Source organism: Sorghum bicolor, chromosome 9 (genome assembly GCF_000003195.3).
Source record: "Sorghum bicolor cultivar BTx623 chromosome 9, Sorghum_bicolor_NCBIv3, whole genome shotgun sequence".
Classification (NCBI taxonomy): domain Eukaryota; kingdom Viridiplantae; phylum Streptophyta; class Magnoliopsida; order Poales; family Poaceae; genus Sorghum; species Sorghum bicolor.
In genome coordinates this window covers 50,068,194-50,080,104 of record NC_012878.2, presented here as the reverse complement: position 1 = coordinate 50,080,104, position 11,911 = coordinate 50,068,194, and the positions used below count along the sequence as shown (strand labels likewise).

At 44.1% G+C, this 11,911-nt stretch overlaps 1 protein-coding gene across 1 annotated transcript; it reads right to left on the bottom strand.

Moving 5' to 3' along the window:
* LOC8058475 (F-box protein SKP2A) lies at positions 1-4,548 on the bottom strand. The gene is made up of 5 exons (XM_002439781.2): positions 4,405-4,548; positions 3,112-3,412; positions 1,512-1,860; positions 1,292-1,433; positions 1-707 (listed from the first exon to the last, which is right to left on the bottom strand). The coding sequence occupies exons 2-5, from the start codon at positions 3,369-3,371 to the stop codon at positions 349-351; spliced, it is 1,110 nt and encodes a 369-aa protein (XP_002439826.1). The 5' UTR covers positions 3,372-3,412; positions 4,405-4,548; the 3' UTR covers positions 1-348.

Below are 11,911 nucleotides of genomic sequence, written 5' to 3'. Positions count from 1 at the left end.
TCTACCAATTCCCCTAGTTTTTTTCCCTTTGCAAAAATTTCAACAGAGCCATGCATCTGCCGTCAAGATTTAGGCAGATCTGACTGCAACCCTACAAAGTCCATGAAATAAATACACATTACAACATTTCTAGTCAATGTCCAGGTAGCACTGGAGTACACATGCCACGCTACAGATATTCGCCACTCCATGATTATCACACAAAGTCCTACCACAGCAGTGTCTTATTACACCACCAAGTCTCGAGTTTATGTACACAGGGAGCTTCCTCTACACCTGGAGGACGCCACCACCACCAGGCAAGCGGGGGGATTCAAGAGAACCATCAGCGCAAAGCCACCAACAAGCTTAGTACGCATGGTTGGCCATCAGCGCTCTCGCGGCACGGTGTGGGTGGAGGGCGCAGGCGCAGTGGACTGACGTGAGGCTGAGGCAGCCACTGATGATGAGGGAGTGCCTCTCGGGGCAGGTGTGCAGCGCCGGGAACGAGTCGCAGACGGCCTGCACCGCTGGGGGCGTCAGGGCGGTGCACTGGCTGATGTTGAGGTTCGCAAGCCCGTCTTTCACTGCATCCCACCTCCCACACTTGCTCTTCACGCGGCTGTTTGCGAGGGAGTACATGGCACGGTCCGTGATGTTCTGGCAGAAGTAGAGGCCCAACGAGCGCAGGTGCGGACATCCGTTGGCAAGAGCAACCACACTCTCATCTACAATGAAGAGTTGAAAAGATGAGGACTATGATGCTCAAAGCTCACTATAAGCTACAAGAACAGACCCTTGTGGTGCTCAGTCTAAGAGTCTGAAATAATGACAGCAAACATTGATATCTAGTGAAGAACAAACAAGTTTACTCTTGTACACAGTGATCAACTGCCTCAGAAAATGTTCAGTTACCCCAGACGCTATAATCAAGCATGCTGTATTGATATGCTCAGTTACCCCCGAGGCTATAAGCAAGCATGCTGATATTTATATGCTCGCTCTATTATATTTGCATATATGCAGGTGTAACGACTCTATGTGCACACCCCAAGCACCCCATCAGATTTCTTCAGATAAAACTGCATCTTATTAGTCAGGATTGATCTTTCAGAAACAATGCGCTGGGGGCATATGATGGCTTGATATAGTAGCCCAATGGAATACTCTACCTATCAAATGACTGTAAGTAACAAACATGGGGGCAAGTTGAAGATAGGATGTGCTAGGTTTCAGCGCCATCTAAACTTAACTGACTGCGGTCCAACAAGCACAAAAGAAAACTAAGTTGGTAAAGAATCAGATCAAATACCTGTTATAAGAACACAACCACACAAGTCTACAGCTCTGAGATCAGGACATCCTGACGCTAAGCTGGTCACACCCTTATCTGTAACATCATCACACCAGCCTAGGTTCAAAGATTGCAGCTGCCCACAGTTCTGAGCAATAGCCTGCATCAAAATTATAGAAACTAAGTAGACATTCAAACTAGAAACATGGTTAACAAAACTTGATATAACGAAAAGTACCTGCAAAGCTCTGTCAGTAGCAGCCTTCCCACATCCACACAAGTTCAGGCACTTCAGGTGTTTACAGTGGCAGGTAAGGTAAATCAAGGCAGTATCACTGAAATTGGAACATCCACTAATGTTCAGTCTTGTAAGCCGCGGGCATCCATGGGCCAATGCATACAAGGAGCGGTCACTAAGTCTGAAGCTTCTGCTGAGGTCTAACTCACGCAGATCATGACAGTAATTGGCAACAGACTCTACAGCACTGTCTTCAAGCTGAGGTTTGTTTTGCCGAAGAGTGAGAACTTGCAACTTTGTAAACTTGTGTGCAAGAGATATCATTAAATTATTCATGCTCTGTTTGCACCTGCAAGTGATACAAGTTTCAGCTTAGCCAGTACATTATTTAAAAGCTAACTATATAATTCGGCACACAAGCACAGAGGGGTTGGCTGTTAGGAAAAAGCAGGAAGAAATATGTCATCCTCAGACCCAAAAGTAGGATGGAAATAGTATTAACTACAATAAATCATCCAGGGGTAAACTTGATTTCAATCCATTGCATTGAGCCACCAGGTAAGTAATGGATGCAGCGATTTTGTTTAAAGACAACTACAAGTTCTTCGTGTATTTTGGTATAGATGTATCTTCTGTGCAAGCTAAAAAGCTATGATGATAGATGAAGCCATTCCTTGACTTAGTTTTCTCCACACATCACATATTATTACTTAAATCAAGGAGACCAACTTTGTGGGTTGGCAACTTAGACAAATCAAGGACCGCGGACCAGAAGGTTTTCTTTTAAGGAAAGCAAATGGAAAGTCAATGAGCAGGTCTAGTTGCGTTTCAAAGTTTCTTATGAGACAAGCATATGGATATCCATAGCATACACAATGGCAAGTTACATAGACCTAAAGCAATATCAGATGAGCCTATTCTGAACCCATAGAATAGAACTGAAAATATCGAGGTTACTTCAAGAGGTAAAAATAATTTTAAAATAAAGGATAAGGTGGGGAGTTTTCGGTTTAACTGAAAGAGCAATGTACTCCCTCTGTCCTAAAATAACTGTCGTTTGCACTTCCCAAGAAAAAACTTTGACTAAATATATATTAAAAAATATTACTGTCAATATGATCTTTGAATCTAGTTTTTTAACAAATTTATTTGGAGACACAAATATTGAACGCATTTTCTACATATCAAGTTGGCACGAAAATTGGAAACAACAGTTAATATGGGACGGAGGGAGTACACAACATGGTAAACAAAACAAACGAATTTTCTAACACTTCCCTGAAACACATTGCTAACTTGGCTAATTGGTCACGGCACCATGTAGGAAGGATGAGATCATCAGTGCAAAATGGGACGATTTCAGCACACTGGATCATATAGCCTTATAGGTGATTTTCCCTTACAGAAGAAATGATTGAATAATAGAAAATCTGCAGGGAACTGAGTACAAAAAATCTGGAAGGATTCACAAGAAATATTGCAAAATCATCATATTTTTGAGGGACCCAACAGCCTTTTCAATCACTACTATGGCAGAAAATTCATCATTCTACCAAATTGACTAGTAAAGAGGTGGAGTGAAGGAAAGAAACTTGCTCACCATGTAAGGGAAAGATTAGTGACCCCCCATCCCAGAGCGTCACGCCAGCCTGTGCAAACACCAGATGCCACAATGACTATCCTATCATCTCCAACAGTCGATATTATCCTGACCAGGAGCTCCATCGGAAGGTCTTTCCATCCTGATAATGTTGGCGCTGGGCCACCACTTCCAGCCTGCCCCCTCTCGCTGCTAGAGGTCACCATGAGGCTCTTGAACCATGCATCCAATTCACCATTCCCGGGCCTCCCGCTGACCATTTTCAATGGTTATATATATACTTAAAAGCACCAAGCTATTCCTGCAATGACATGCCAAATTACATAAGATGGCAGATTTTGAAGCAGCAAGCCTTCGAGTACAGCAACTTCACCCGAGAACGGTAGATAAATCTAGAAGTCTAATGCAAATCGGATAGCCATAGTTCTTTTTAGTGCAAGGGCACATAAGAAACCTATACCATCTCGTATGAAAAAGTACTCCAAATGGCAACAGCAAAGCCCACAATCGTGTCGACCAGGACTAGGCACTTGTGACCTGACATGTCTTGTGATGAACCCAAAATAACCCGTGCTCAGACTAAAGTTGATCCGAGAACCGTATCGAGGGACCCCCCAAAGTACCCGTGTTCAGACCAATCTAAGAACCGTATGGAGGACTCCCAAAATACTACAGATGGAGATAATTTTCAGAGAAGGAAAAACAATTCAGGGTACTCAAAAGAGGCAAGCTGACAAACAAAGAATGTGTCGGACACACAAGCGTACCGGTGATTCGCGGCTGAAGAACCGCGTCAAACATGTTCAAGGGGAAGTAGTGCTACCTAGGCAGCCGCAAAGCACAAGGCGAGGGGAACATGGGGAGGTTTCTCAGGGTACAAGGCCCCAAGTTCCCTCGCGTTTCCGGACGGCCGCAAATACCAAAACAAGTGAGCGGGCACTTGCGAGTTCCAACGCGAAATCAGAAGTGGAAAATATGCAGGGATCGAGGGCACGAGGAACCAACCAACGCAAGGGGCCAGCAAAGTTGGGGAAACGATCTAGGACGGAGCCGACACCATGGGAGCAACCGGGCGGCGCCGCGACCTAAGAACGAAGAAGACGACCCCGGTGATGGCTTGCGCAGGGCAACAGTGGCTAGTACAAGCCTACAACTACGACCTTGGTGCGCCCAACGGACGATCGGGCCTCCCAGCGATTCGATCTCGGCGCCAAAACAATGGGAAAATCGAACGGGGAAAAAGATCCCCAAATCCAAATGGATGGAGAGAGAGGGGAGGGAGGGAGAGCTTACCCAGTACAACAAACAAACTCGAGAGATGTCCAGCCGAGGCTGAACTGAAGGGCAAGGGATGCCGCTAAGGGCTATTTAAACAGCGACGCTTGTGGCCGCCGCCTGACGCCCTGAGCCCCTGACCCGATCGATCGATCACCCGAGGCAGCTGTGGCGATTGATGGAGGACAGGGACGGAGGAGGCTGGTGCCGTGTGCCCGTGTCCGTGTCCGTGTGGCGTGGCGTGGCGTGGCGCGGGCTCGGGGGGCTGCGGCTGGCTGGCTGTGTGCCTGTGTGTGGTGGCCTGTGGCCTGTGGGGTTCGGGGCAGTCGTAGGATTTGGGGGCGGATCAGGATGGCGGGATGGGCGGCGGGCCGCGCCGCGGGTTCGCGAAGCGTCGCGTCGCCTCAGCTGGACGCGTGCCCCCCCAGGCAGTGGCGTCTCCCGTGCCAGGACCGATTAGAAAAGCGTTATCCGTGCGGGCTCACCGCACCGGCCGCGCCGTCCGTCCGTCAGCCCAGCCCACAGGCCACTGGAGCTGGAGGAATTCCTTCCTTTCCCATCCCGTCGAATAATCGTTCGGGAAGCGGCCAGGCTTGGTTCCTGGCTTCCTGCTGCTGATTCCCGCGCTCGTTTCTGCCGCCGGCGTGCCCGGCACCGCCAGCGGCACGGGTCCCATGGTCCACCGTTTCGGAACAAACTTTTCTCGGGCCTTGAAGTTCCGAAGTGTGAAAAGTTACCGTAGCAGTTTCGTTTTTTTGACAAATATTATTTAATCATAAACTAAATAGAATTAAAAGATTTGTCTCATAATTTATAGTTAAACTGTGTAATTAGTTTTTATTTTTATCTATATTTAATGTTTTATATATGTACCATAAGATTTGATGTGACAAAAAATTTTGAAAATTTTTTGGTTTTCAGAATGAACTAAACAAGGCCTCGTTCGCTCGCTGAGGGTGCGTTGGAGTGCGGATCTTTTTTCTGCGATTATTTAAGACGAGTATAAATGATGGCTGCCGCGGATCCGTGCTTCCGCTTGTGTGCCGGTGCCGTGCTGCCGTGGGAGGTAACGCAACGGCAATGCCACGATGGGGGAACCGCACGGCACCACGACGAGCCCGTGTCGAGTCTCGAGGCCTCCCACGCGACGCCGATGGCGTCCACTTTTCCAGCCAGCCTTGCCGTCACCACGCCACCCCAGATTGGGGATTTTGGAAAGGAACCGCTCTGGGTTACAACGCTCCACGTCTGCTCGGCAGTCGCCCGCCACCCACACAATACAGATCTTGTGCTAATCCCGGACGTTTCTCTCGCGCGCGCGTGTGCGTCGCGTCCGCCGCTGTCCGCTTCTGTTCACGGAAGCAAAGCGTCTCCTCCCTCCCTCCCGTGTCGCCTTGGCCTTGTTTAGTTCCTAAGAAATTTTGCAAAATTTTTCAGATTCCCCGTCACATCGAATCTTTAGACACATGCATAAAGTATTAAATATAGATAAAAATAAAAACTAATTGCACAGTTTGGTCGAAATTGACGTAACGAATCTTTTGAGCCTAGTTAGTCTATGATTAGATAATATTTGTCAAATACAAACGAAAAAACTACAGTGTCGATTTTGCAAAATATTTTGAAACTAAATAAGGCCTCATGTCCCGGGCGCCGGGGAATCAAGGCGGAACAGCGGAGGCTCATCATGCGCAACAGACGAGTGACGTGACGCGACGCCGCCCGCCGCTTTTGTGAGGGCAAAACAAAAGGGACGGGGCCACGGGCCACGCCGGCCGCAAGAGGTAAGAGGTCTCGATTCGTTTTGCGTTGCAGTTCCGCTGCACCGCCGCCGAGACGACCTCGAATGCGACACGCCTCCCGGGCTTAGGCCTTGTTTAGTTCCTAAAAAATTTTACAAAATTTTTCAAATTCCCGTCACATCGAATCTTTAGACGTATGCATACAGTATTAAATATAGACGAAAATAAAAACTAATTACACAGTTTGGTCGGAATTGACGAGACGAATCTTTTGAGCCTAGTTAGTCTATAATTGGACAATATTTGTCAAATACAAACGAAATTGATACTATTCATATTTTGCAAAATATTTTGAAACTAAATAAGGCCTTAATTTATCCGGCGAAGGAAGGCAGAGAGAAGCCCACGAGATGAGAACGGGGATGACGACGACACAGAGGGGAAAAGGGGAAAAACAAAAAATTTTGTAAAATTTACACTGTAGCACTTTCGTTTGTATTTGACAAATATTGTCCAATCATGGACTAATTAGACTCAAAAGATTCGTCTCGTCAATTTCGACCAAACTATGTAATTAGTTTTTATTTTCGTCTATATTTAATACTCCATGCATGCGTCTAAATATTCGATGTGACGGGAAATCTGAAAAATTTTACAAAATTTTTTGGGAACTAAACGAGGCCAAAGGAAGGAAGGAAATCACGCTTTACGGCTGAGCCGTCGGGAGCGCTCGTATTGACTCGCTCGTCGTTGAAGCCGTCGGGACCCACGTCATGTGCTGATCTGATCGGTCCACTATTATTTAGCTTTGATTTGAAGAAGATGAAAATAATCAACAAAGAAGCTTTCACGCGATGTCGCCATGACGATGCGTGGTTTTGACCTGCACATTTTCCACGAATGCTCACCGTCGCAGTGGACGAACGTACCGACGTTTGTAGGAGTACACCGACACCGCAGGGGCCGGGGTGACCACTGACCCGGGACCGATCAATCATGGATCACGTTGCAACTGAGGGCTTCATGCTTCTGTTGCAGGGATGCACGATGTCCATGAGATTTGATGGGGCTGGGGCACGTCCTCCGTCATATTAAACGTGGCCTTATTTGTTTGGCTGATAAGCTAAAAAGTATTATTGGTTGATTTATCGTAAGAGAAAAACACTGCTGAATGATTGACTAATTTAGGTGATAAACTCAAGCGAACAAGGCTGACTGACTGTTGTCTTATTTAATTTTTATATAAATAGTAAAATGGGTAAATCATTCTTAAATTATTTTTGTTGACAAAACTAGTCAAAACAAAATAAATAATATTTATATAAAAAATTTTGAATAAGTAAAACTTAAAACAAGATGTGTGGAAATAAAAAATGACATTTCCAATAAGATTAAGGGAGTAAGAGCATCTCTGACTGTTGGAGTAAACTCCAACCTCAAAAACTAATTATTGGAGATATATATATATATATATATATATATATATATATATATATATATATATATATATATATATATATGGCAATGTAGCACGTGGTCGGTGGCCTGCCCATGGTCTGACGATTTGGCACAACCTGAGCACGGCCCGCCTCGGTGGCCATTGGGCCCCACCCGGCACAGGACGAGGGACCAGGCCGTGCCTGGGCTGCCACCTAGGCACGCGACATGGCCCGTTCTGGCTTGGTGAAAATGAACTGTCTGTAGTTGTGATTTGTATATATGTGCTATTAATTGTTATATTGGTGAAAAATGATGAACAATTGGTGAAAATAATGAAGTGTCTCAACACTTGGTGAAAAGCTATTTTCGGCACGACGGATCGTGGGCCGACACAATATGGGAAAAACACTGTAATTGACGAGTCGGCACGGCACAAAAACCGGCCCACAAGCCATGTCTTAGGCCAAAGACCAAGCACGAAGCCTGTAGACGCATGGTCTGCTAGGTCCACGGCCCAACGACGTCGAGCCATACCAGCCCGAGACGACCCTTGGACATATATAATTGGGTGAGATACAAAACATGTTTGGGGTTTTAAAGATCGACTCTCTAGCAGAATAAGAAAATCTAATTCTCAATTAAAAAAACAATAGACTTAGAAAGGAGAGGTCTTCCCTTTATTTGAGAGGTTAGAGGCTAGAATTTGAAAGTCTAAGAAATTTTTTTCTCAATGAGATTGGATTTAGAGAAGTGTTGGAGAGATATCTAAAATAATTATTTTTTTCTTATTCAGAGTTAGAAAAAAAGACTAGTAGAGATGCAGTAACAACAAAGGAAGTACGGAGTGCACGTACAGTACAGTGTAGCTGCTGCTTGAAAAAGGATGTGAGAACGTCAAGGGCATCTACTGCTACTAGAAGCAAGCGGCTCGAAGCAAGCAAATGTCTCTACAGTAGCTGCTGCTTGACAAGAAACTCGCGGACGTACGTGCATGAATAAATGCTTTGCGTGGCGTCTGAGAGCAAGTTTAATAATACAGTTCACTTAAAGGCGGTAAGGTTGTTTACAGCCTTCTTACAGCCCACTCATACAATACTAGTTAGCTATTCACTATTAATATATGGTCTACTTATCTCTCTCACAAAGTTTATTGGTTTTTGTCTCTAAGCCTCTCTCCTCCCTTCTCTCTTCCACGTCAGCATTTAGCTAACTTACAGCCCACTATAATACTTCCTCTCATTGCATGCCACAGAAACTACAACTTTTAAGAGCCGCGTCTCCCCGTCCGGCCGGTGCCGTCGCTGTCCTAACTCCTAGTGCAGCTTGTGGCCTTCCCTGCCGTTCAAGCTTCCTCTCAAGTCTTGACGTCTTCTTGTCAAGCATTTGCTTTGATGGTATGATGGATTGGCGACTCGACAAGGCTCAAAAGATTCTTTTTCAAAAATTACTCTCTGACTATATTTTTTATTTTATAAATAATTTATATTTAGTGGTTTATATATGTGTACACACATTTAATATAACAGACAATAAATTTTACCGTCTGAGTTCACACCATGTAGCTGTCAAGTCTAACTCTCAATTTTGGGATGTTTAGTTGAGAGTATTAAAATTTAATAATATTTTTGTTTTATTTAACAAATACTACAATCATGGACTAATTAAGTTTAAAAGATTCTCGTCGCAAATTATTCTATAGTTATATTTTTAGTTTTGTAAATAGTATATATTACTCTATATATATATCCAAACATTCGATGCGATGAGAATTTTTTTAAAAAAGGAACTAAACAGGGCCTTATACTGCCCCAGCTAATACAATGATCTCGTTATTTAGGGGGTGTTTGGAACTGCTCTGCTCCACGTTTTTCAGCTTCTCTCCACGTTTTTTAGCCAAACAGTTTCAGCTTCACGAAGTCAGTTTGAGAAAAAAGGTAGAGTTGTGAGAGCACCTCAAAAGGTACACCACGAACTCCAGTTTTTTTTGTGAAGATGCTTCATGGTAGAGTTTGTGGAGCAGAATTCGTGAAGCAGTGTCAAACACCCCCTCACTCGAATTCAGACCCCTCGTCCTCGAGGAGTCGAGGCCTATCCTGTCCAATTCATAATTAATCCTGCTTTCGTGAACCTGTCTGCCGACTTTCCGATGACATCTGTATCAACTCGACGGTGATTATCTGTCATTAAGAAAAAAAGGTCGTTATTTGTACTGATCCGTTGCAATTTGCATGCAAACATCAACATGACCAATACGTGCCAAGAGACGACGGTTGCGGGAAAAAAAAACATCAACATGACCTGCGTGTAATTCTGGACTGATTCTTGTAACATAGGTCACCGTACAACGTGTGATGAACTACAAAATCCCTTTTTTCTTCGTATCCATTCCGAGCGAAAAAAGCCGGGTTATTAAGAAAACGAAGGCCAAGGGATAAGATCCGTGTTTGCGTATACGTGCCGAGTAATAAGTGCGCCGCCGATAGGCATTGGCGCGTTGCGGATCTTTTTCCTGCATTGGCGCGTTGCGCACGCTTGGCTCCAAAAACTTGGACGCAAGCAACCGGCCTTTCATCGAGATCGAAAACGACATGTTGCCGTTGCCCCTCGGGGCCTCGCCATCGCCATCGGGCATCAGCGTCAGGGTCACAGGAAGCATGCGTTAGCGTTCATTGCGTTGTTTATCAGCTCACTATGGAGAGTGGAGACGGAGGCCCCTTCTCTGGATTTGGGGATCCAGTATTTTGCAGCAGATATATTCTGCCATGGTTATCTTGTGTGACAGCCAACTAGCAACACCGTCCTCAAAAGATCTTGAGCGAGCAGGCAGCAGATTTCCCCGGTGCTACATCCCGATTAATGTCCCTTTAAAAAAAGAAAAAAATCCTGATTAGTGCATATAATAGGGATGTATCCACTTTCTCCGTACAAGGCTTCATGACTCAGGGCACTCACAATGCAGACTCTATCATAGAGTCTAAAGTTATTTATTACCTCGAACAATGTGGACTTGGAGTCTTATTTTTTCTACCTCTTTCTTCAATAAATATGCTACCACATCAGCAAAATACCATAAATAGTATGTAATTAATTGTCTTGGACTCTGTGATAGAGTCTTGCATTGTGAGTGCCCTCATGATATAAAGTGTGCTCTCACTAATGCATACAGTAGCATTAGTATGTTTTAAAAAAATATAGTAGCATTAGGGCACTCACAATGCAGACTCTATCGTAGAGTCTAAAGTTATTGTGAGAGAGAATTAAATGTGATAGTATTGTGAGAGAGAATTAAATGTTTTCTTGGTCTTTAAACTAGAGGTGACTAGGCCTTATATACTTCAAGAAGGGAGTATTTCATTAGGCCAGTCTCAATAAGGGTTTCATTAGAGTTTCATGACATTAAATATGTTGATGTGGCACTATATTAATGAAGAGAGAGATGGTAAGAGTTTTATGGGAGTAGAGAGAGTTTCATTCCCATGAAACTCCTATGCACTGTTTCCAAAATATTGATGTGTTGAAAACTGTGTCATGAAACTCCCATTGAGGATGGCCTTAACGCACAGTTCACTTCTTGGGGATTGAACCTCAGGATTTATTCCCAGTCGGATTTGATACTTTAAGGCCTTGTTCGTTTTGGCTAGAATAGCCCGGAACATAGCCCGTTCAAGGTGGATCCACTGAACTCGGAATTAATGTTGACCCAATCAAGAATGGTTGTTTGGTTAATTTACAGCTGAATTGTAGCTGGCCCATTCCTAATGTTTTTATTCTACCCTCGGGAAGAAAAATAAGCCCGTTTTCAATATGCTGACTAGGTTTTAGTGAACCACTCGGAACCACTCAATCTAGCCCAAGAAGAGAAATAGACTTGTCTTGAATACCGAAGAAAAGAACAAGGCCTAATGTGTATAACGACAGAAATAATTCAAGCCAAGGCATAAGGGGGTAGAAATGTTACACCACACTGTTTGCTCGTGAATGAGATGCCCATGGCAGCCAGCGCCATTGCTGCCCAAGCCTAGAATCTATGTTATTACTCTCTCTGTTCTAAAAGCTTCAATTTCTAGAGTTATCTTAAGTCAAAGTTTTTTAATTTTTTTACCAAATTTCTAGAAAAAACGCTAAGATTTATAGTCTAGATTAGTACCATTAGATTTTTCATAGAATATATTTTTATAAAATATTTATTTTATGACATAGATATTGTGATACTCTTTTCTATAAAGTTGATCAAATTTAAAATAGCTTGTCACTTCCTCAAACCACGACAACCAAAAAAACTAAAGCAGGGTAGGACCAAGTACAATGACCCGAAAATCGAAGAGGTGGAGAAGAGGATCTTT

Coding starts and splice junctions, on each gene's coding strand:
- LOC8058475 (XM_002439781.2), bottom strand. CDS start 3,371: ATGGTCAGCGGGAGGCCCGGGAATGGTGAATTGGATGCATGGTTCAAG. Junction 1,861..3,111: donor ACTAATCTTTCCCTTACATG/GTGAGCAAGTTT, acceptor TATCACTTGCAG/GTGCAAACAGAGCATGAATA. Junction 708..1,291: donor TGGTTGTGTTCTTATAACAG/GTATTTGATCTG, acceptor TCTTCATTGTAG/ATGAGAGTGTGGTTGCTCTT.